Raw genomic sequence first — 25,813 nt, forward strand, 5'->3', positions numbered from 1 at the left:
TTCGTATTCCCTTCTTGGGGCTTCTATTTTCTTCTCAAAGAGGTAGAATAAAAAATCTTGATGAAAGCCTTTAGCTTGAAATAATGGCTGGGTATGGGGTTGAGATGGGATGGAGGTAAGAGTAGAAGTGGTCAGAGACTTTACAAACTTTTCCTTTTCTTTAACTCCTTTATTCCCAGGAAATCTGGGGTAGAGTTTATAGAATCCTTAGGGACATTGACTTCATGCCTGCAGCCTTGCAAACGTAACTGCCTCATGTAAAGGAGTCTTCCCTGACTTGTCAGAGAGGAAACCTGGGGAAAGATGAGTGGGTTTCCTCCTCTGCCCTTGTCTCTGCAGGAAAGATCAAGTCTCACCAGTGCAGAATTTGAGGAGATTGTCCAGATTGTGCTACAGAAGTCCTTCCAGGAGTGCTTGGGTATGGCTTATAGTAAGAGAAGAATTTCAGTTAGACAAGCTGTTATCTGAGGGGTAGAGTAAGTTGACAGCTTTTCTCCTTCCCTCCAGTTTCCTAAGTAAGGAAACACTAGATGGGCGTTAAAATATTTTAAAATAGTTCATCTTCTATCAACAGGACTATAGCTAAACCACCTTAGACAGGAGGTGTAGGCTTTTAGAAAAGTGAGTTACCTTGACTTCAGAATATAAATGCAGTCTCAGATTAAAAAAAAAAAATGTAACTTAAATTCCTTTTTACATGTTTACAATCTACTTAGAAAAGATAATTTGTATTTCTCAGATTGGAAGAACTTAGTTTCCATCTACTCTTGTATATTTCTGTTTCCAGTACTGTTTTAACATATGCTCAGGGATTTGACTTTTGGAATAAAGAACTCTGGAGTGTAGGCCCTGAGCACTTCACCATATGACCTGAGGAGAAGGGGAAGGGGAAGAGTCTGACATTTTTAGCTATTCTTAGATGTACTTCTTTTTGTTTTCGTTTTTTTTTTTTAAGATTTTATTTACTTATTTGACACACAGAGAGAGATCACAAGTAGGCAGAGAGGCAGGCAGAGAGAGAGAGAGGGGGAAGCAGGCCCCCGCTGAGCGGAGAGCCTGATGCGGGGCTCGATCCCAGGACCCTGAGATCATGACCTGAGCTGAAGGCGGAGGCTTAAGCCACTGAGCCACCCAGGTGCCCAGATGTACTTCTGTTCTTAGACAAAGTTTCAGGAACAAATGATATAAAACACAATATGTAAAATTTCTGGTCTGTACACAAAATAAAATTGACATTACCTGGCTATCCCTGGAAAGGCTTGCCGAAAGATACAGATTTGTAGTTTTTTCCTGAGAATTTAAAGACTTAAAGTTCTGTGATATGACAAAACTCCAAAGGTGGACTCTTCCAGACAACAGTGGAAGACATTTTAGTGGAAGGCTGCTGTTTGGAAATAACAGAGTCAATATTTTCTTAATTGCTTCTCTGCTTATAGTATTTTGTTTGGGGAGAGATGGGATCTAGCCTTGATTTTACAGAGACTTCCTGTGCCCAGCCCATAAGATGCACCCAGTTAGACAAGGAACCAGGAATTGCTTCTTCTACTGATAATGATAATGCTGATGGGTAAGTTTATCCCAGTGAGGCAAGTCACTCACAGGGTGGACTTAGTATTGGTACGTGGTTATCTGTTTATGTAGTCATTCTCATATCTCTATGGATTTCTCTCAGCTCAGAAAAGATACCTGTTTGAATTGGGAAAAATAGGCAAGTAGATGGGTAACATGACCTCAGGAGGCCTTAGAGAGCCTGGGATTCTTCTATCATCCTGACTTTTACCCTTGGGTTCTTTTCAAAAGGAGGGTATGACAAATTCCTCCTTTTTTGCCTTTTCATTAAAGAAAAAAAATATTATTTTCAGAGAGAGGGTAATGGTACCTCATATTCTAGAGATTTCAGCCACTAAGGAAGCTGGAGTAACCTCTGTGATAAAGACATCTAAGCCAAGCCAGCCAGATCCTGCCCTCTCTGAGAAGAAATTCAACAGACCTTCCCTAAGCGAAGCAAAGAAGAGAGCCCGTGAGTATAGTCAGATGTACTTCAACATCTGGCTCAAGAACCTATGGCATGGGATTAGGGAATGGGATGGTGGGCAGGCAGAGAATCTTCAGCCCAAGACTTGAAACTATTAGGCTATGATTCTTTTTCATTATTTCACCGGCCCTTACTATCTACAGGGATTCTCTTCATTTCCCTCCCCTACAATGTTTTGTTTTGTCTTCCCAGAAGATGACAAAATGGAAAAGGTCCAAAGTGCACACAAGCAGAGACAGAAGGACCAACTGAAAAAACCAGTTCAAGACGATTCTCAGACCAGAAACCAACAAAATGGAGAAGGCAGTGGTTTTGGTGAGCTCAGCATGATTTGGAAAACGTACCTGGGCTTGAAAATCAAAGGTAGAGATGGAGAGAGGCAAGGATTAGGTTGCTGGAGAAAATTCTGCAAAGACTGTAATTTATCTCTCACAGCTACCTGTCAGGGATATCTGCTGTGGAAGAGAAAGATTTCATTAATTCAGTTATTCAGCCGTATAATCCGTAGTTGTTGGGTGCTTACTATATACCAGGAATTTTAGGCGGTGCTGAATGAACTCAGAAGAAATTGTTCTACGCCTGTTGGAAGGGAAACGGGCTTGTGAGGAAGGCAAACAAGAAAGCTGCAAGTCAGGAGTAGATCTGGAAAAGTTTCCATGAAAAGATACTGTTTGAGCCATATGTCAGAATTATAATTTAGTCAGGTGAACCGAGGGGGGTTGGTAGTCAGAGTGATATTTATTGGCAGAGTTATGGAGGAGAGCTAATGGTTGTAGCTTTTGGGTGTGTGTGTGGGGTAGGAGGTTGTAGGGGGAGAAAAGGCTAGAGGCGTGTAAGGGCCAGATCATAAAGGGCCTTACATATCAGGCTAAGGAATTTGAATTTTATTTTAAAGGTAAAGAGGAACCACTGGCATTAAGCAGGGAAAACTTGGTAAGATTTGTATTTTAGAAAGCTCACCCTGCCACACAACTAGACCCACAGAAACAGTGATCCAAGGGAGGAAGATAGACAATAGCAGTGAAGAGGAAGAGACAAAGTTGGGATTTTTAGGAGGAAAGATCAGTAGGATATGGTTGTCGATTAGATCTGAGAGGTGAGGAAGAGTGAGGTCTTGGGGATGATCCTGTTTTCTGACCTGAGTGGCTGAAAGAGCCATCATTTGAAATGGAGGCTATAGAAGAAAGAGCACATTTCAGATGGTGAATTCAGCTTTGGACAAGTTAGGGGGGTCTGTGATGAGCTTTAGCATCTGAGAAAGAGGTCTGGGCCCGGAATACAGGTTTGGGAATCTGGATGAAATTTTCTAAGATGAAGACATGGCATGCAAAGAGAAAAGCTATGGGTAGAAACCCCATAATTTTTAGGTGGAACATAATGTCTGGGCTTGAGCAGAGAATGAGCTGCATGGGGAGAAAACGAAGAACTAAGAGAAAACTTTTGGAGGTGGAAGGAAGTCTAGGAGAGTATGACATCACAGATGCCAGGGGAGGAGAGAATTTCAAGAAAGAAGGAGTGTTTATCCTTGTCCAGTGGTGCTCCAGAGACATCAAAGAGGATAAAGATTTGAAAATGCCCAGTGATGTTATAATTAGGACATTACTAGGGTCTTGACTGGACCACCCATATGGGTTGGTAAGGGTGAATTGCCAGTTTAGTTGGTTGAAGAATAAGTACTTTTTCATTAGTTTAGATGTGAAAACCAGGATGAAGAAAATGGTAAATAGAAGGGAGTGGATAGAGTTGAGGGAAGGTTTTTCTTTTTCTTTTTCTTTTTTTTTAAACTTTCTTTTAAAAGAAAGAGACTTGACCTGTGTGTCCTTAGCATATGTATATGCTGAAGGAAAACTGTTTATGAAGAAGGAGAGGTTGGGGTGACTGGGTGGCTCAGTGGGATAAGCATCCAACTCTTGATTTTAGCTCAGGTCTTGATCTCAGGGTTGTGAGTTGAAGCCCTGTGTTGGGTTCCACTCTGGGCATGGAGCCTACTTTAAAAAAAAAAAAAAAAAAAAAAGGAGAGATCGAAGGGAATGAGAAGAGAGCCACAGGGCTTATTCTTAGAAAGGACGCTTTAGCCTTTGAGATTAGATGGAAGGAAGATAAGCATGGATATAGATTTATTTATTCTTTTAACCATAGTTATTAATGCCTTATGTTCTATTGCAAGCAGCATGCTAAGTATTAGAAATACAGTGGTGAACAAAATAGATAATCCTTTCTTTCATAGAACTCATGGTTTTAGTGTATTAGGTAATAAACAACTATAAGTTATAACCATGGTAATTTGGGGAAATTTTATTTATTCCTATTATTTTAAAAAAATATTTATTTATTTATTTATTTGACAGAGAGATAGAGATCACAAGTAGGCAGAGCAGCAGGCAGAGGGAGAGGGAGAAGCAGGCTCTCCACTGAGCAGGGAGCCCGATGTGGGGCTCGATCCCAGGACCCTGGGATCATGACCTGAGCTGAAGGCAGCTGCTTAACTGACTGCGCCACCCAGGCGCCCCTATTAATTTATTTCTAAAGATTTTATTTATTTGACAGACAGAGAAAGACAGTGAGAGAGGGAACACAAGCAGGGGGAGTGGGAGAGGGAGAAGCAGGCTCCCTGCTGAGCAGGGAGCCCGATGCGGGGCTCCATCTCAGGACCCTGGGATCATGACCTGAACCGAAGGCAGATAATGACTGAGCCACCCAGGTGTCCCAATTTTGGGAAATTTTAGAATGAGAAATAAAAGAGTTCAAATGATATGTTAGTATGTTTAAAATTTTGAAAATAAATACAGTTAACAATCTAGGGGGAAAACAGGCTTGCATCAAAAATGGACTTGTACATACTTGAAAGAAAACTCTGAAAACGAAAAAAAAAAAAAAAAAAAGAAAAAGAAAACTCTAGGCATCACACAGGATGGTCCAAGGCAATAAACTGCTCTTGTTATAATGACATGAGGTAACATGAGGAGCTGGAGGTGTAAGTCTCATTTGGGCAATTGGGTAGTGTGGGTGGTGGTGGTCCATCCCCCTCACCTCTTGGTATTAGGGAAGGATTGGATTTTCCACGGGAAAGGGAAAGTCCACTTCTTTTAGGCAGTGTTCGTTGAGTTGAATTGTGATTGTCATGAATGTGTAAGCCTCTGGCTATAAACGGACTGGTGTTCCTGTTTCTTCCAGTTGCCAGGGGACAGGCGAGTCCTCCTGGAGTAGGAAGGAGAAGGGGCAGTATGTGATAAATACAACCCATTTGTGTGAAGTGAGGGAAAAGAATGGAGTGTCATCGCAGGAAATAAGGGGGATCCAGTCAAGACTGGGCCAGTCAGGGAATGCAGCTGTAAGTAGATGGCCGTTGAGCTAAAATCTGAAGGAGGAGCAGGAGTAGGAGAAAGAGTTTAGGGAGAGTACAGTTTGGTATAATCCAGGCATTAAAAGGATCGTGTTTGGAGTTCAGAGAGCAAGGAGAAGCGAGGCAGGAAAGTGGATCTGGATGAATGTACAAAGTGAGGATTTTATCCTCCGTGCGGTGGGAAGCCACGGACGAGTCCTCCCCAGGGGAGTGATGTCATCAAATTAATGTTTTAAAAGACTCCCTTTGGTGATTAATTGGAGAATGAAGTAGGTAGGGACAAGAGTAGACGAGTGAGTCTTAGGATTAGATACTTCGGTGGCTTGGATGAGGATGATGAAAGTGGAAACCAAAGTGGATGGTTTTACGATATGTTTTAGAGGTAAGCTTGTCAGAACTTGGTAATGAATTGGATATTGTGTGAGAGCGAGGCGAGAGTATGTTAAAGATGATTGGTTTCTGGCTTGAGCAGTTATGTGAGAGAAGGTGGGGGAAAGTGGAGGAAGAACACATTTATGGGATAAGATCAAGCATTTGGGTCTGGGCCTGTTAGGTTTGAGATCTTTGTGAGACGTCCAAATAGTGATGTCAAAAATCAAGGTGGCTCTGGGAATCTGGAGCTCAGAACAAAAGTCGGAAGTATTATACCTCTGTGTATGGTCAGGTGTGGAGAAGGGTCTCAAACCTGTAGGAATGGGTGAGCTTGTCTTAGGAGAAAGTGTAGCATAGGAGTGAAGGCCCATGACTGGGCTTTGGAACCCCAACATTTGGAGACCGAGTGGAGAAGGAGAAGGGAGCTTCCAGAAAGAGGGGGTGAGGGCGAAATGGAAGGAGGAGGGACCACAGAACCCAAGGAAACGTGTGTCCGCTGAAATGCTCTTAGGGTGTCTGTGAGTCTGCATTATCATAGAGCTGTGTCGTGAGCCTCAGTTTTCTAGGGCACATCATCCTCTCTCCTAAGTTGTTTGAAAGGAAACTTGAAAGAACTGTGTGTTGCTGTCATTGTAAATTTTATCCCAAGCCACACAAATACCTAATTCTACATCATTAGGATGACGTTTCCTCAATTCATTTGCTCATGAGTATTCATTATTTTCACACCAACCATTTATTTTATTGATTTGTGTTTATTTTTATGGTCCCTGGCCTCTTCCCTTCTTTTTCCTAGTCTTGCTAGGTCTCCTCTGTAAACATAAAAAAACTATTATTGGCAGCTCATTTTGTTTTGTTTTGGTTTGGTTTGGCTTTTTTGGATGGTATTGTTCTGTTTTTACGTATACAAAGTTTCCAGATTGTATATTATCATATCAAAGACACAAGATGCCAGCACATAGTGGCCAGAAGAAAACCCTGGTAAGAAGCCAGTACAGAAGGTTCCAGCGTACCTGGGCCAGCTGGGCCAGTGTCAGAGTCCTGACACCATGTCCATCAGCCCAGAGGTAGGGCTGGCTTGATGGGCACCTTCACAGGAGGTCTGTGCCTGAGCCAGGTCCACAGGGGCTCTCTGTGAATCGCCCAGCAGTATTCGCCTCTAACTCCGAATCATAGTCTTTCTGTCTCGGTCCTTGTTCAACTCTCTCTGGTTGCTGAGGCAGAAGGTAAAGATCTGTTTGGACTGGGTGTTCTCACCATCATGGGATGGGGGTGGTGGCAGCCATGGGCTGCCCAGGAGTTCATCATGGAAGAAGGGAGGCCCCAAGTGACCTGGCTGCCTGTCACTCACTGCAGGCCTCGCCTACTAGCAGCAGCGGAGGCATGGATCTCAGAGGCCCATGGTGGCTGTTGTGGTGCCACACACACGTGTGTGTTCCAGACTCTACAGCTGTCTTTTCAGACTAATGTATCATTCCCAACCAGTACTTTTTTCTTCAAAATAAAATAATTCAGAATGTGATACATAGTATGAGCTGCTTTGAAAGGACCCAACTGTAAGTCAACCGCTTCTCTGAGGGCTGATGGAGGGCATCCTTTATGCTCAGACATGGAAGGTAAAACTTGGCAGTGGGCAAGTGAACTTACTGGAGAAACTTATTTGTTGATATTATTAATTGTGATGGTATGGTGCAGACCCAGGTGCCTGGTTATAATTTCTCTAGCAATGCTCAGTTGAATGAATGTAGGCACAGGAAAGGTAGAATGTGTTCACTCAGGGTTGTGTTTGGCCACCTGGGTGGGAAGAAGGACAGAAGCCACAGGAGTTGAAGATGCCTACAAGAGAACCTCAGGACTCAAACCTGAGTAAGTATGGTGAAGAAAGGAGGTCGCTACTAGATTGGGTAGAAATTAGGGGCCAGTGGATTGGTGATCTAGATAAAAAGAAAGTTCCTTAGCAGTCTTTGAGCAAGTGAGGCAGAAGGGTGGGGCATTTTTATCAGGTAGGGTTGCTTGGATAAGTGGTTCTGGGGTGTGTGAGGTCACTACGGATGACCGAGTGGGGCACGCAGGAGGGGAGTGCATCATAGAAGTGAAGTGCGTTACCGAGATAGCATGGAGGAAAAGGTCAAGGAACTCAGAGAATGGGATGCTTCTTCAAGGTACCCCTGTGAGAACAGTGGTCATCTGGAATGAGGGCAGGAGGTGGAGAGGAGGAGAAGGCTAAACCAGATGCCAGCATTTTTTCAAGGGGGATGAGAGGGCAGTGTAATCCCATGGCATGGATCTCAAGGAAGGAAGGGTTTTTATAGGAAGGAGGATAGTAATGGTCTGGAAGTGGTGATGAGTAAGGATGATGCTGACCCCACTTCCTGGCCTGGGGTGTGAGAGAGGGAACAGACTCCACTTTGAGGGCTGTGTGTGGGTGGGGTTGGGTAGGGGCATTGTCATTAGTGCATCACAAGTTTTCGAAAAGGAGATGGATGTTAGAGAAGAAGTTGAAGGTATGTGGGCTTTTTGTTGCTCTTATCAGAATTTCAGAGAACATAGTGGAGGAATGTAGGACGGAGAGAGGAGAGCCTTCGAGGGACATTGAGTCAACTTAGTAGATGTTGGGATAAAGAAAGCTGGGGATAAGGGTTTGGACGTTAATGGATGAAAGGAATGCTTGGCCTTTGAGCAAGGCATGAAGTAAATAGTTGGTTGAGTTGGTAGGCTTATTATCTCTGTGTTTTGGAAGGGGTTAAACTCATGGCTGTTGGTCCCAAAGACTACAACTTGGTGATTTGGTGACGGATAAATCAGCTGGGATTCAGATAGGAACTCTGGATGTTGTACACAAAAGAGATGCTGGTTAGCCCTTCAAAAGAACTTTCCAGTAGTGACAGGCCAGCAGAGAATGAGGCACTAGCCAGAAAGATGTTGGCCAGACTTTCCAAGAACCATCAATACAGAAAATGCTCCTTTTCTCCTTGGGGGAAGGAGAGATTAATAGTTTGGCACAGGAGAAAGATAGATGTTTGAGACCGGGGGCCTGAATTTTGCTCTGCCACCAATTTAGACTGATCTTTAGCAAGTCAATTATCTTCTCTGAGCTTAGTTTTCCCACTTATAAGTCTAGGATTAGACTAGTTGATTCCTAAGGCCACGTGATTTTGAAGGAGGTACATTGATTTTAGTTGGACTGAAGAAGGAAGGGCATATTTTTGTTTCATTACAGTTTTTTTTTTTTTCCCTCACAGGTCAATGTCTTGTCTGGGTCCAGTGTTCCTCCCCAAACTGTGAGAAATGGAGGCGGCTTTGTGGGAACGTTGACCCCTCAGTGCTTCCAGATAATTGGTCCTGTGACCAGAATACAGGTAGAAAGGACTGGAGATTTTTTTTTTCTTTTTCATTTTTAATGGTTCTTCCCCTTTCTCTGTATGTATCCCTTAGATTAAAGATGTCATAGATGTAATTATAATTCCAGGGGTCCTTGTAGTGTTTGGGAGAGAGGAAGGGATCATCCTGTCATATCAAGATGATTCTGGCATAATGGGCTAGAAGCACACACCCTGTAGAGTTATGTTGTGGGGAAGGGCCTGGGATCTAAACATAGATTCTGAGTGAATTCCCCATTCTTCAGTACTAGTCTGACCCAGTTGGTCTTGATTAGATTGTATTAGGTTGGTGGATTAGATTGTATTGGGTTGGTGGGTAAGAAGGAGTATGGGGCACATGGGGGGAAAGCAGGTGAGAGAGAATGTTTGAAACCACTTGGAAGAGATTATGATGATCTAGCCCAGCCCAATTATTCTTACAGATGAGATAACAGAGTCTCAGAGAAATGACTGTCATGATGTTATGTAGATGGAAGCAGGGTCAGATAATATGGGATATAGGCAGAAGTGTGGAATCTCTGTAAAGTACAAGGAGGCATCACTTCTCCTCTAGCTGTAGTTGCCTTTCCTCCAGGGGTCTTTGTTCTCCCACCATGCCCGTCTCCCAGATGCCCTTTTGATTCCCACCTGCTGCATATTCTTGTCCTCTCTTCTGCCCATCCAGATTTTTCCCTGATGGAGTTTTCCTTCCCTTCATTCCCTCTCTCTTTTGCCAGACTCGAGGTATAATCGCTGTGACATCCCGGAGGAGTCCTGGACAGGGCGTGAGAGTGATGTGGCCTATGCCTCCTACATCCCAGGATCCATCATCTGGGCCAAGCAATATGGTTACCCCTGGTAGGGCACAATGGCATAGTCAGAGAACCCTTCATGCACTTGAAAGTGGTAGATTCAAGCAGAGAGGGAAGGAAACAGAGAGCACTTATAACGCAGATGATACCTGCCTTAGAAAGAACACGGGATGAAGGAAGAGAGAAAGTACGAAGCCCTGGTGGGTTTGAAAGAATGCATTTTCTAGAGGTTTCACAGTGGAGGTGGTATCTCCCTGGAAAAAAAGTCTACCAATTCTACCCTGAATGGGTAGAAAAAGGAAGGCGGCTTTAAGTCATTGTTTAAACATTGAGATATGACAGGTATATAAAGTAGAGAGAATGAGGAAGGGTAGGAGAGTTTCTTCTTTAGAGATGTCCCTAATCAGAAGATTTTTTTCTCAGGGTTGGTGGAAGGCCTATTCTTACTAGGAAGATTTTGAGCTTCTTTGTACACTGATAGAGGTCACTTTAGTCATTTGGTAGACTATTCAGGGAGATCCACAAGGGAGGGATGTCCATCTTTGAGATCCTTTTTTCTTTCTTTCTTTCTTTCTTTTTTTTTTTTTTTTTTGCAAAACCTATTTCCCCTTTCTGTACGTATGCATTGTTGAGTTTGTGTGGTGTCCTTCTAAACCCTTCCTCTTCTGTCCCTAAACCTGAGTGTCTTCTCCAGGTGGCCAGGCATGGTAGAATCTGATCCTGACCTGGGAGAATATTTTCTTTTTGCTTCTCATCTTGATTCCCTGCCGGTGAGTTTTCCTGGCTCAGGCCAGAGTAATGAGCAAATCCGTCCTAACCGGTGTACAGAGTTAGACATAGCCAGCAGACATCAGCAGAAACAGACACTTACCTAGAGTGACAAAGACAGAAATAACTACCCACATATAGAAATAAACTTGTATCTAGTTAAATATTTAACCGTTAGGGTGCCTGGGGGGCTCAGTCGTTAAGTGTCTGCCTTTGGCTCAGGTCATGATCCCAGGGTCCTAGGATCGAGCCCCACCTCAGGCTCCCTGCTCAAGAGGGAGCCTGCTTCTCCCTCACCTACTCCCCCGGCTTGTGTTCCCTCTCTCACTGTGTCTCTTTCTGTCAAATAAATAACAATCTTTATAAAAAAATAAATATTTAACCATTACTAGGACATTTATGGTTCTGATAAATGTGCTTTGGCTAGGATTTCTGAGGTCAGGATGGAAGCCGCAGACTGAGGTGGACTAGTTGGGTCAGGTTTATGGCATCAGATGAGGACCAGCACCTCCTTCCTTTTATGAATCCTCAGTTCTTCCACCGCCTTTTCTGGCTAGAGGCCCAAAGCAAGGAGAAGGACTAGAGGCCATTAGAAAACCATTTTTTTAAATTTCAGTCTAAATACCACGTGACATTTTTTGGAGAAACAGTCTCTCGTGCTTGGATTCCAGTCAACATGCTGAAGAACTTCCAGGAGCTGTCCCTGGAGCTAGCCGGAATGGTAAGCAACCCTTGGGGGTAATACAGGGAACCTGAAAACTGAGTCTGTCCTTTATTTAACCTGATTTTCTCCCAGGAGAAGCTGTGTTGGGAGAAAGTCCCACGTCTGATCAAGTGTGCAAGGGTGAAGTTATTCACGAGGGACTCTTTTTTCTACCAGGGTTGCAACAGGATAATGATTTTTCTTAGTCTCCTTCCTTGCCTGCAGGCAGGGAGTCTTCCTGAAGAGGGCAGTTTTCTACAGTTTAGTCCAGTCAGGTGTGGCGGAAGTGAGAGCACATATCGACTCAGGGTTTCTCAGTCTTGGTACCATTGACATTTGGGGCCTGATAATTCTTTGTTGTGAAAGCCTGTCTTCTATATTTTAGCATGTTTAACAGCATCCCTGGGCTCTTCTGGCATCTAGCCAAGGGATGCTCCTGCCCATGGCCTCAGTTGTGACAACCAAAAACATTGTCTCTAGACATCACCAAATATCTTCTGGGAGGCAAAACCTCCCCTGGTTGAGAACCAATGAATGAACTAAATAATGTTTCCTGCCTATAAGCTCTTTGGTTTCAACCAGCCTTAGAAATGAGCAGAGGTCCGGCAGCTCTGGGGGCCTTCAAATATCAGGCAGTATTAAACCAAGCATCTGGATTTGAAGAAGTTTGTGAGAAGCTTAACAGTGGAATCACTTGAGCTCCTTTAATCTTGCCTCTCCAAATTTACATGGGATTTACTGTGGAGAGGACACCAAAATATTGGTTGACTGTATCGTTAGCAATTGATAACAGGTTTGTTATGGGGAAATAAAGGGAGATTATGTCTCTAAGCTCAAAATATTAAGAATAGGAGTATCGTATCAATACCAGGAACTTGAAATAAACGTATTTAAAGATCCTGTCTGGTGAGTAGTAGTATGTTGGAGTCACTTCTTTAATATTCATCATTGACTTTAATCTTCCTCTATTTCAGAAAAAGTGCAGGAACAAGGACTGCACCCAGAAGCTGGGAGCAGCCCTGACGATGGCTCAAGAGGCAGAACAGATCAGTATTCAGGTGGGAGAATGTTCAGACCACACACCTGCTCCACTTTGGGACTTGGGACACAAAGCAAACCATATACTCTGTACTACAGAAAAGTGGCTTGTCTTTTCCCATTATCCAGTCTTAGTCTTAGAATTAGTCTTTGCTTCCCAGGTCAGATTCCCTTGACTCCTTAAATCACTTATTCTTTCCCCTACCCTTGGACAAATAGTATCCTCTCTCATTCCACAGAGAGACATTTTGTAGTAGGAGGCATCCTACCTCCCTCTTTAACTTTAGATTTCAGATGAATGTGTCTTAACCTCTCTTTTATGCAGGGTCAATGTTTATCCTCAAATTCTGCCTTTGGGGGGTATGGTGGAGAATGACAGACTGAATTTTTTAAAAAAGTGGAAAAAAGAGATTATAATAATATAGCATATAACTATATAACATAATATAAAAAATGTAAAGATCATATTATAATGTATTATAATAGTTGATCTCCAAAGAAATTGAGATAAATAGAACACAAAATTTCAAGTAAAAATGGTATAGAATATGAATATAAAGTCCATAACTAAAGTTTTAAAGGCAGAGGGCAAAAATTATCCCCGGGAGATAGTGGTTGATGCTTTTGTTTCTCGGTTCCCTCAGGAACGGGTTAATTTGTTTGGTTTCCGGAGCCGATATAATGGATCTGACAGTAGTGGGGAAGGAAAAGGTAGGATCAGTAGGAGGATGAGGACTAGAGAGGGAGGTGAGGAGAGGACATAGAGAGGGAGGTCCTTCATGAGGGCAGCAACTGAACCTTTATTTTGTATCCAATGTCATCCACCTAGTTCTGGATTCTCTAATAGGAGGCTGTCCATGAATGCCATTGACCGAGTGTCCAGGGTGGATGGATGGATAGAGGGATGGGGGAAGAGAGGAATGGAGGAAAAAAGAGGGTGGGGAGGGTGGGTGCATGTTGAAGAGTGGTGGGACGTTGGAAAAGGTGGAGCCGTGATACTCTAGGGCCATGTTTTATGGAGAAAAGACCACTGGGACTTGAAAGGCAGAGTTAGAAGACTGCTTCTCTGGGATTAGCGCTTTTAACTCATCATCTAATTTATTGGATCAATTCTTTAGCTTTTCCTTCCTATTCCTGTTCCAGACTTAAGGCTTTCTGGGGCTAACAGCCCAGATTCCTGCCTGGAGAAAGAAGAGGAAGATTCGGAGTTGGAGGCAGAGGAGTTGGAGGAGGAGGAAGAGAAAAAAGTAAGACTGATCTTGGGGATGGCTTTTAGGAGATTCCTGTAGGACATCTGGTTGGCATGGGTTTCTATTTGGTAGGGGACCATCCTGTGCCTGCCTTAGGGTTACTAGCTTACTAGCTGGTCTTATCTCTTAGGGGTCTTCAGGGAAGGAGACTCTCCTCCTTCCTCAGTTATTCTCTCTAATATCTCACATTTCCAGGAACTTATTTCTTGATTATCATCTCAGATCTTAATGTAGTGGTTTGGTTCTTCCTGGAGCCATTTCAGAGAATAGCAGTTTGCCTCTCTTCACTCTCTGTCCTCCCTTGTGTGGACCCTTAATCTTAAGTGGCTTAATATTCATTCACTTGCTTCCTTATGCTTTTTTTTTAAACATATGAAATATAGATTTAAAAATTTTTTTAAAAAGATTTCTTTATTTGAGAGAAAGAGAGACTGTGTATGTGTGGGACAGAGGGGCAGAAAGAGAGGGAGAGAGAATCCCAAGCAGACCCCGTGCTGAGTGGGAGCCCAATGCAGGGCTTGATCTCATGACCCTGAGATCGTGACCTGAGCCAAAACCAAGAGTTGGATGCTTTAACCGACGGAGCCACCCCAGCACCCAAGCCTGAAATACAGATTTTTAAAAAGTACTTAAAAAGACTTTTTAAAAGGGTGGTTTTAGGTTCCCAGCAAAATTGGGAGAAAAGTACAGAGAGTTCCCATATGCCTCCTGTCTGCACACATGCATAGCCTTTCTCATTATCAACACTCCCAGCAGAGTGGTCTGTCTGTTTGTGGATGAACCTATACTGGCACATTGTAATCACCCAAAGTCCACTGTTTACAATAGGGTTCAATCTTGGAGTTGTTATATTCTATGGATTTGGACAAATGTAGAACAATATGTGTACATCACTGTAGCATCATACAGAATATTTTCACAGCCCTAGAAATCCTGTGTGCTCGACCTATTCACCCCTCTCCCTGCAACCCCTGACAATGCCTCATCTTTTTACTGTCTCAAGAATGTCATACAGTTGGAATCATGCATGTATATTCTATTCAGACTGACTTCTGAGAAATATACATTTAAGTTTCCTTTGTGTCTTTTCATGGTTGGATAGCTTGTATCTTTTTTTTTTCCTCTGAATTTTTCCATTTTCTGGATGTACCATATTTATTTATCCATTTACTTACTGAAAGACATCTTCGTTGCTTCCAAATTTGGACAATTATGAATAAAGCTGCTATGAACAGCTGCATACAGGTTTTTGTGAGAACATAAGTTTTCAGCTCCTTTGGGTAAATACCAAGGAGCTTGATTGCTTGTATTGTATGGTAAGAGGATGCTTAGTTTTGTAAGAGAACAGACTGTCTTCCAAAGTGGCTATACCATTTTGCATTCCTATCAGCATTGAATGAGATTTTTTTTTTTAATTTGACAGGCAGAGATCACGAGTAGGCAGAGAGGCAGGCAGAGAGAGAGAGGGGAAGCAGGCTCCCCGCGAGCAGAGAGCCCGATGTGGGGCTTGATGCAAGGATCCCGAGATCATGACCTGAGCTGAAGGCAGAGGCTCAACCTACTGAGCCACCCAGGCGCCCCTGAATGAGATTTTTTTGTTGTTTCACATCCTTGCTAGTATTTGGTGTTATCAATGTTCCAGATGTTAGCCATTCTAATAAGTATGCAGTGGTATTTCATTGTTGTTTTAATTAATTTATTTATTTTTAAAGATTTTATTTATTTATTTGACAGAGAGAAAGATCACAAGTAGGCAGAGGCAGGCAGAGAGAGAGGGGGAAGCAGGCTCCCCGCCTAGCAGAGAACCCGATGTGGGGCTTGATACCAGAACCCTGGGATCATGACCTGAGCTGGAGGCAGAGGCTTTAACTCACTGAGCCACCCAGGTGCCCCTCATTGTTGTTTTAATTTGCATTTCCCTGATGACATATGATCTGGAGCATCTTCTCATATTCCCATTGGCCATATCTATATCTTCTTTGGTGATGTGCCCACTAAAGTGTTTGGTCCATTTATTTAATTGGGTTATTTTCTTTATTGTTGAGTTTTATGAGTTGTTTGTGTTTAGATTACAGTCCTCAATCAAATGTGTCTTTCACCAATATTTTCTCCCAGTCTGTGGCTGGTTTTCTCATTCTCTTGACATTGTCTTTTGCAGAACGGACATTTTTAATTTTAATGAGGTTAGTCTATTAATTGTTTCTTTCTTGGATCATGCCTTTGGTGTTGTATATAAAAAGTCATTGCCATACCCAAGGTTATCTACATTTTCTCCTATGTTATTTTCCAGAGTTTTATAGTTTTACATTTTTACATTAGATTTATAATACATTTTGAGTAAATTTTTGTGAAGGGTGTAAGGTCTATGTCTAGGTTCATTATTTTGCATGTGGATGTCCGGTTTTTCAAGCATATTTGTTGAAAAGACTGTCATTGCCTTTGCTCTCTTGTCAAAGATCAGCTGACTGTTTTTATGTGGGTCTATTTTGGGGCCTTCTATTCTGTCCCACCCACCCATTTTTTTTTTTTTTTTTTGGCCAATTCTACATTGTCTTGATTACTGTCGCTTTATAATAAGTTTTAAAGTTGGCTCGGGTCAGTCCTCCAGCTTTGTCCTTCTTCAATATTATGTTGGCTATTCTGGGTCTTTTGCCTTTCCATATAACTGTAGAATCAGTTTGTTGGTACCTACAAAATAACTTGCTAGGATTTTGTTTGGAATTGCATTAACTCTGTCAAGCTGGGAAACATTAACTGTTGACAATAATGAAGTTTTCCTATCCACAAACATGGAATATCTATTTAATTCTTTGATTTTATTAATGAGAATTTTTGTAATTTTACTCATATAGATCTTGCACATATTAAAATTATACCTAAGTATTTAAATTTTTTGGTGCTAGTCTAAATGGTATTATGTTTTCAATATCAAATTCCACTTGTTTATTGCTGGTATATAAGAAAGTGATTGACTTTTATATATGAACCTGCAGCCTACTATTAACGTTTGTTAGTTCTAGAGTTTTTGTTGATTCTCTTGGATTTTCCTATTTGGTGATTATGTTATCTGCAAACAAAGACAGTTTTACAGTTGATCCTTGAACAGGTTTGAACTATGTGGGTCCGCTTATAGGTGGATTTTTCCCCCATAAATATAGTGCAGTATTGTAAATACATTTTCTCTTCCTTACGATTTGAATATTTTCTTTTCTCCACCTTTATTGTAAGAATACTGCATATAATACATATAATGTGCAAAATACATGTGAATCATCTGTGTTATTGGTAAGGCTTCCAGTCAAGAGTAGGCTATTAGTGTTTAAGTTATGGGGGAGTCAAAAGTTATGTACAAATTTTCCTCTGTGTGAGGGGTCAGTACCCCTAACCCCTGCATTGTTTAAGGGTCAACTGTATTTCTTCCCAATATCTATATCTTTTATTTCTTTTTGTCTAACTACATTACTTAGAACTTCCAATATGATGTTGAAAAGGATTGATGAGAGGGAATATCCTTCCTTTGTTCCTGATCTTAGGGGGAAGTCTTCTAGTTTCTCAGCATTAAGTATGATACTAGTTTTAGTGTTTTTTTTTTAAGATTTTATTTATTTATTTGACAGAGAGAGAAAGAGATCACACGTAGGCAGAGAAGTGGGCAGAGAGAAAGGGAGAAGCAGGCTCCCCACTGAGCAGAGAGCCCTATAGGGGGCTTGATCCCAGGACCCCGAGACCATGACCTGAGCTGAAGGCAGAGGCTCAACCCACTGAGCCACCCAGGAGCCCCCAGTTTTAGTTTTTTTGTAGATGTTCTTTGTCAAGTTGAGGAAGTCACCCTCTCTTCCTTGTTTACTGAGAGTTTTGACCGTGAATGGGTGTTGGATTTTGTCAAGCACTTTTTCTGTATCTATTGTTATGATCATGGATTTTGTCAAGCACTTTTTCTGTATCTATTGTTATGATCATGTGATTTTTCTTTTTTTTTTTAAGATTTTATTTATTTATTTGACAGACAGAGATCACAAGTAGGCAGAGAGGCAGGCAGAGAGAGAGAGGGAGGAAGCAGGCTCCCTGCTGAGCAGAGAGCCCGATGCGGGGCTCGATCCCAGGACCCTGGGATCATGACCTGAGCCAAAGGCAGAGGCTTTAACCCACTGAGCCACCCAGGTGCCCCGATCATGTGATTTTTCTTATTTAGCCCATTAATGTGATGGATTACATTCATTGATTTTCAAATGTCAGACAAGTCTTGCATGAATTGAATAAATCCCATTTGTTCATGGTGTATACTTCTGTTTGTACATTGTTGGATTTAATTTGGTAATGTTTTGTTGAGGATTTTTGTATCTCTTTTCATGAGATACATTGGTCCATGGTTTCTTGTAATGTCTTTGTCTGGTTTTGGTATTCAGGTAATGGTGGCCTCATAGAATTAGGAAGTATTGTCTGCTACTTTTCTCTGAAGGAGGTTATAGAGAATAGGCATAATTTCTTCCCTAAATGTTTGGTGTAATGCACCAGTGAACACTTAGGTCTGGTGCTTTTTGTCTTGGAAGGTTGACTACTAGTTACTGATTCAATTTTGTTAATAGATATAGACCTATTCAGATTGTCTGTTTCTTCTTGTGTGAATTTAGACAGATTATATCTTTTAAGGAATTGGTCCATTTCCTCTTGGTTATCAAATTTGTTTGCATAGAATTATTTGTAGTATTCCTTTATTATCCTTTTAATGTTCATGGACTCTGTAGTATATTTTCCAATATTAGTAATTTTTTCCTTTCTCTCTTTTTCTTAGTTTGACTAGAGGCTTATCAATTTTATTGATCTTTTCAAAGAATCAGCTTTTTGTTTCATTGATTTTCTCTACAAATTTCCTATTCTCATAACCTCATCAATTTCTGCTCCAATTATTATTATTTCTTTTCTCCAGCTCACTTTGGATTTAACTTACTCTTCTTTTTCTAGTTCCCAAGGCTGAAACTTAGACTACTGATTTTAGGTCTTTCTTCTTTTTTAATGTATGTGTCCAGTGCTAAATTTTCCTCTAAGTACTGCTTTTGTTGTGTCCCACAAATTTTAATAAATTGTTTTCTTTTTCATTTAGTTTATATTTTAAATTTCATTTAGTTCAGTATTTTATTTATTTATTTTTTAAAAATATTTTATTTATTTATTTGTCAGAGAGAGAGAGAGAGCACAGGCAGACAGAGTGACAGGCAGAGGCTGAGGGAGAAGCAGACTCCCTGCTGAACAAGGAGTCCGATGTGGGACTCGATCCCAGGATGCTGGGATCATGACCTGAGCCGAAGGCAGCCGCTTAACCAACTGAGCCATCCAGGCATCCCTAGTTCAGTATTTTAAAATTTCTCTTGTGATTTCTTCTTTGACCCATGTGTTACTTAGAAGTGTGTTTTCTAGGGGTGTCTGGGTGGCTCAGTGGGTTAAGCCTGTGCCTTCAGCTCAGGTCATGATCTCAGGGTCCTGGGATCGAGCCCTACATCGGGCTCTCTGTACAGCAGGGAGACTGCTTCTCCCTCTCTCTCTGCCTGCTGCTCTGCTTACTTGTGACCTCTCTCTGTGTCAAATAAATAAAATCTTAAAAAAAAAAGAAGTGTGTTTTTTAATCTTTATTATTTGGGGACTTTTTAGTTATCTTTCTGTTACTGATTTCTAGTTTAACTCTGTTGTGGTTTGGGAGCAGACACTGTATGATTTCTATTCTTTTAAGTATGTTAAATTTTGTTTAAGTTTTGTTTTATGGCTCAGAATGCGATCAGTCTTGGTGAATGCTCCATGTGAGCTTGAGAAGAACATGTATTTTGCTGTTGTTGAATATAACAAAGTAATTTGTAGATGTCACTTATATCCAGTTGATTGGTGCTGTTGTTGGGTTCAACTATATCCTTCCTGATATTCTATCTGTGTCCATTTTTTTTTTCCATTCTTTTCCAGCCAAGTGTTCGGGTTTTGTTTTTTGTTTTTTTCTTTTTAATTTTTTTAAAAAAATATTTATTTATTTATTTGACAGACAGAGATCACAAGTAGGCAGAGATGCAGGCAGAGAGAGAGGGGGAAGCAGGCTCCCTGCTGAGTAAAGAGCCCGATGCGGGGCTCGATCCCAGGACCCTGGGATCATGACCTGAGCCGAAGGCAGAGGCTTTAACCCACTGAGCCACCCAGGCACCCTGTGTTTGGGTTTTTAAAAAAGATTTTATTTTTAAACTGATCTCTACACACAATGCGGGTCTTGAACTTACAATCCCCAAGATCAGGAGTCTTATGCTCTACCAGCTGAGCCAGGCAGGCACACCCCAAATGGTTTTTTGTTTTGTTTTGTTTTGAGAGAGAGAGAGAGAGATGGTGTGTGTGCAAGTGGTAGGGAAGGGCAGAGGGAGAGGGAGAGAGAGAATCTTAAGCAGGGTACATGCTCAGGGTGGACCCTGAGCTTGATCTCATGACCTTGAGATCATGACCTGAGCCAAAACCAAGAGTTGGATGCTTAACCGACTGAGCCACCCAGGTGCCCCTCCTCACCCCAAAAGTGGCTTTAACTGAGCATTTTATGCGATTCCATTTTCTTCCCTTCCTTAGCATATCAGGTAAGGTATTCTTTTCCTTTGGCTTCTTCCAAGGCCTTTTCTTTTTTTTTTCCCCCCTTTTTTTAAAAGTTATTAAATTCCAGGTAGTTAACATACAGTGTAATATTAGTTTCAGGTGTACAGTCTAGTGACTCAGCACTTCATACATCATCAGTGCTCATCGCAACAAGTATACTCCTTAATCCGCAGGGCTTTTTCTTTATCTTTGATCTTCTATAGTTTGAAAATAACACACCTGCATGGGGCTGTTTGGCATTTATCCTCTTGGTGTTCTCCAAGCTTCCCGAATCTGTGGTTTGGTGTCTGACATTAATTTGAGAAACTTCTCAGTCATTATTGCCTTTAGTATTTCTTGGGTTTCTTTCTTTTGTCCTTCTCCTTCTGGTATCCCCATTGTGCATACGTTACACATTTTACAGTTGTCCCACAATTCTTGGATATGATGTTCTTTTTTTTCTTTTCAGTCTTTGTTTTCTTCGCTTTTCAGCTTTGAAGGTTTCTGTTGAGATAACCTCAAGCTCGGGAATTCAGTCTACTAATAAGCCCACGAAAGACATTTTCTTCATTTCTATTACAGTGTTTTTGATCTCTAGCACTTCCTTTCTATTCTTTCTTAGGATTTTTATCCTTTTGCTTACATCGCCCATCTGTTCTTGCATGCTGCTTTATCCATTAGAGCCCTTTACATTTTAATCATCTTTGATTTCATTCCAATCTGATAATTCCATGCCATGTCCTGTTTTGATATTTGTTCTGTCTGTTCAAATTGTGTGTGTTTTTTTTTAAGATTTTATTTATTTATTTGACAGAGAGAGAGATCGCAAGTAGGCAGAGCAGCAGGCAGAGAGAGAGAGAGAAGCAGGCTCTCCACTGAGCAGAGAGCCCGATGTGGGACTCGATCTCAGGACTCTGAGATCATAATCTGAGCCGAAGGCAGAGGCTTAACCTACTGAGCCACCCAGGCAGCCCCCCCCCCGCCCCCGCTTTTTCTTTTTGCCTTTTGGTGCACTAGTTTTTTATTGATTGCCAGACACAATATACCAGGTAAAAGAAATGGTTGTAAATATGCCTTTATGTATTTATTTTTAGATTTATTTATTTATTTTGGCAGGGGAGGAGGAGAAGAGCGCCAGTGGGGGTAGGGGCAGGGGGAGAGAGAATCTTAAGCAGACTCTCTGCTGAATGTGAAGCCCGAGTCGGGCTTGATCCCACAACCCTGAGATCATGACCCAAGCTGAAATCAAGGGTCAGATGTCCAACAAACTGAGCTACCCAGGTATCCCTAAATATGCCTTTAGTAGTGTGATGGTAAGGTCAGGGGAGGGAATGTGTTCTGTGGTCCTACTACTACGTCTCATGTCTTTTTTCTTCTTTAAAACATTTTACGGGGTGCCTGGGTGGCTCAGTGGGTTGGGCCTCTGCCTTTGGCCCTGGTCGTGATCTCGGGGTCCTGGGATCGGGCCCCGCATTGGGCTCTCTGCTTGGTGGGGAGCCTGCTTCCCCCTCTCTCTCTGCCTGCCTCTCCACCTACTTGTGATCTCTCTCTCTCTGTGTCAAGTAAATAAATAAAATCTTTTAAAAAAAAGAATAAAACATTTTACTTATTTAAATAATCTCTACACTCAATGTGGGGCTTGAACTCACAACCCTGAGATCAAGAGTTGTATCCACTTCTAACTGAACCAGTCAGGCAAGCCTAGATCTCATGTCTTTAAATGAACCCATGCTCTAGACTGTGAACTTCGCAGTGTTTCTCAGTGTTTTCCCCCCTATTAGGTGGGACAGGATGGCTAGAGTGGCAGGGGTTAAATATTTCTCTTCCCCCTGGACAGTCAGTCTCTGATAATATCTTGGTAGATTAGGCTGTGGTTAACTAGTTTCTCCTGAGAAAAGGCCTTTCTCAGAAGAAGAGTGCTCGCCTGTATTTCAAAATGTTGCCTTTGCTCTTCCTTCTGCCGGAAGCATGAAGGGATTTTTCTCTGATATTTTCTGGGAGAACATGGTCAGACTCCTGGAGGTCAAACCCACAAAGGTCTGGAAGCCGCTATAAGACTGGGCAACACTGTTTTTTTTTTTTAACTCCCATACTTGTCTGTGATGAACAATTTATTTAGTACTGTTGAGATTTTCCTGCCCTGGAACTGGTTCTTGTGAGAAGTGCTGGTTCTTCTGCTTCTGAGTCTCTGCCCTGGTAGGGTATGACTTCCTGCATTTGCATCCCTGTCTCTTCAGTCTTGAGGACAGTGGTTTGGTGGCCCTGTGTCCTCCCCCTACCTTTTTTTTTTTAAAGATTTTATTTCTTTATTTGACAGAGAGCGCACAAGCAGGCGGAGAGGCAGGCAGAGAGAGAGAGGGGGAAGCAGGCTCCCTGCTGAGCAAAGAGCCTGATGTGGGGCTCGATCCCAGGACTCTGAGATGATGACCTGAGCCAAAGACAGAGGCTTAACCCACTGAGCCACCCAGGCACCCCATTCTCTCTTTGATCAAAATAAAATAGTTGTTGATTTTTCAGTCTGTACAGTTTTTTTAACTTGTTGATAGAGTGATGACTTCCAAACCTCTTACACATAGAACTGGAAACTGGAAGTCCTGAAAGAGGGATTTTTTTACTTTCTCTTTTAATTATTTTGTTGTTGAGGCAAAATTGGCCTATAACGCTGTATAGGTTTCAGGGGTACAACATTATAATTTGAAATCTATATGTACTATGAAGTGATCAACCCTTAAGAGTCTAGTCATTGATTCAATTTTTAATAGTTTTTTTTATCATGTTCATGGCCTAACTTTATTTCTTTCTCTATAAAGCTTTTTATTGACCAATAGAATGGAAGGGAGAACAGTTTTATCTTTGTAGTCGTTGATTTAAACAGGATCAAGCTACAGAATTCAGTTTGACTCCCTTAACCACTCATCATTTCCATAGCATCCCACTCTATTAAAAACACAATTATATGACTTCATTTATATTTTCTTATTTTTGTCTCCCATTCTTAGGACCCAACTTTGCCCAGTCCCAAGCGAGCCAAAATTCAGACCAAAAAACCCAAGGCAAGAGGTAAGCAAGCCAGCTGAACAGGTAAGGCACGTGGTACCATTAAGGCAGAGCAGAAGCAGACAGTGGGAGGGGTGTGGAGGTCACTGGATCTTACTGACTGTCTCAGCTCTAAAATCTGCAAAAATGGTCAAGAATCCTACTAGTGTTGGGCGCCTGGGTGGCTCAGTGGGTTAAGCCTCTGCCTTCGGCTCAGGTCATGATCTCAGGGTCCTGGGATCGAGCCCCGCATCGGGCTCTCTGCTCAGCGGGGAGCCTGCTTCCCCTCTGTCTCTGCCTGCTGCTCTGCCTACTTGTGATCTCTCTCTCTGTGTCAAATAAATACATAAAATTTAAAAAAAAAAAGAATCCTACTAGTGTCATCAGGGAAGCTGTAGCCTCCTTGCTTCTCTGTTCTGATTATAAAATCTTAGGTTAAAGGTGGAATGAATGTCTTAAAATTCTTAGCCAGGCAGGATGACTTCCTGGAGGAAGGAGGCTATGAGGAAAAACATATGGTGAAGAGGGTCCAGGACCAAAAAAGAAGGAGGTCAGTTGGAGAGAGTGAGAGTAAGAGAGAGAGAGGGAGAGAGAGATAGATAGATTTGGGGAAAAGGAGGGAACCAAGATAACTCCCTTGATTGAGAATGAGCAGAGGGTGCAGGCAGAGGCTAACTGAGGGGAGTCCATGGACCGTTGCTGAGCTGTCATTTGGAGGGAAATAAACAAATGTCCTTCATGGTTGGGGTGGGGTGATGCAGGCCTAGCAGATGGACGAGATGGGACCCTGCAAAAGAAGAGGATGAAGAGATCTCTGGGAAATGAATCTGCAGCTCCTCCTGTATCCATAATAGGAAGGAAAGAAGGGCATGGGAAATCGGAGCCTGACCAGCCGGGTAAGGCTCAGGGTCTGGGCAGAACTATGGGAGAGGAGGTTCAAGTCTGTGTCTCCCCTCCCCGGATCATTTCTCAACTTTATAGTTTCTCACTACTTTTAAAAAGAACAAAAATTAGGGGCGCCTGGGTGACTCAGAAGTTAAGCATCTGCCTTCGGCTCAGGTCATGATCTGCAGGTCCTGGGCGGGGCGGGGTGGGGGGGGCGTGGTGATCTTCAGCTCCGCAGGGTGTCTGCTTCTCCCTCTCCCTGCTTGTGCTCTCTCTGTCTGTCTGTCTCTCTCTCAAAGGCATAAAATCTTAAACAAAAATCAGGCATCTCAGATTGGAGAGTGTAGCACACCCTGTAGAAACATAATGGTTATTGATGGATTTGATCTAAGGACAGGACAATGGTGAGGAGGGGGGACCTGACATTTGTTGAGTATTGCTGTGAGCTGGCTAGGTAGATACTCCTTGCTGGTTCCCTTTAATTCTTTCAATATCTCTATGGCTGGACAGTTGCCATTTTAGAGATAAGGGGACTAAGGCCCCAAAGGGTTTATAATTTGCTCAAGACTCATGACTAGCATATGTCTGGATCCATGGTCTTTCTAATACCAAAGCCCATTTTCTTTCTATTGAGAACAGGCCTCGTTCCCAGAGACTTTTATGGAAATGGGAATTTAGGAGTTCGACTTGTAAAATCTCACAATGGCCTAATAGGACTCTCAGTTTCATCACTTTTTCATCCAGGCCCTAAGAAAAAATTTAAAGTTCCTCAAAGCAAAGCCTCAGTAACCAGCTTGTCTGAGGATGAAGAAGCTAGAATGGTACCAAAGGACCTGACCCCACCAGCTCATCGTGGGGCCTGTCCCGTGGTGGGGAAGGAAGGCTGGAAGTGTCCTCAGGAGGCTGGAAGTGTCCCCCCTGACGACGACACCTCCAGTGACCTGGACCTGGAGCAGTTCCTGGAAGATGCTGGGCAAGAGCCGGAGCGGCTGGAGGAGCCGTGGTGTGGAGACTCCGCCGGGGACTTCACCTTGGCCTTCTTCGAGGAATAGCTGTGTGCGCCGGGGCCCTGCTGCTCTCTCACCGCCCGCCCTGCCAGCTGCAGGGGGAGCCCCTCAGAGGGTCCCTGAGAAGCTGCTAAGTGTGGGGCTTGGTCACCGGCCACAGGTCAACTGGCCGAAGTCCCAGCTGTGCAGTTCCCGTGTTAATAAAACAGGTTACAGCTCTCCACAGCTGGTCTCTAACCCCGGGCTTCCCTTCGGCTTCCCTCCCTCCCCTCTGCTCCCCGGGGCACGTCCCTGTGTCTGTGGGAGGCTGGCACAGTCTGAGGGATCTGGGAAGACGGGGACACCCGAGTCCTGGGAGAAGGCCGTCGTCGGGGAGGGCAGGTCTGGGCTCAGACCCCGGCTCAGCCACTGACTAGGCGCGGGGCCTGGAGAAAAGCGCTAACCACTGTGGTCCTGTTCACGGCTCGGGGGAGCGCATCCAGTCCCGGCTCAGCTTGTTGGAGGCGCCTAAATGAGGTGGTGCACTTGGCACGCGCGTGCTCGTGCTGATCCAAGGGGAAGGAGAATGGGTGGAGGAGGGGCAGACCCTGGCTTCTGGGCTGGCTACCAGCGTC

The 25,813-nt window shown here is 42.9% G+C and overlaps 1 protein-coding gene across 1 annotated transcript; it reads left to right on the plus strand.

Moving 5' to 3' along the window:
- The first annotated feature begins 2,233 nt into the window (after nucleotides 1–2,233).
- On the plus strand, nucleotides 2,234–25,434 carry ZCWPW1 (zinc finger CW-type and PWWP domain containing 1). Its single transcript, XM_080829913.1, has 11 exons — nucleotides 2,234–2,350; nucleotides 8,993–9,109; nucleotides 9,847–9,967; nucleotides 10,616–10,691; nucleotides 11,306–11,410; nucleotides 12,367–12,450; nucleotides 13,075–13,141; nucleotides 13,574–13,677; nucleotides 23,271–23,331; nucleotides 24,069–24,203; nucleotides 24,937–25,434. The coding sequence occupies exons 1-11, from the start codon at nucleotides 2,239–2,241 to the stop codon at nucleotides 25,242–25,244; spliced, it is 1,290 nt and encodes a 429-aa protein (XP_080686039.1). The 5' UTR covers nucleotides 2,234–2,238; the 3' UTR covers nucleotides 25,245–25,434.
- The last annotated feature ends 379 nt before the right edge of the window (nucleotides 25,435–25,813 follow it).

The sequence above is a fragment of the Martes martes genome (assembly GCF_963455335.1).
Source record: "Martes martes genome assembly, chromosome: 18".
Classification (NCBI taxonomy): domain Eukaryota; kingdom Metazoa; phylum Chordata; class Mammalia; order Carnivora; family Mustelidae; genus Martes; species Martes martes.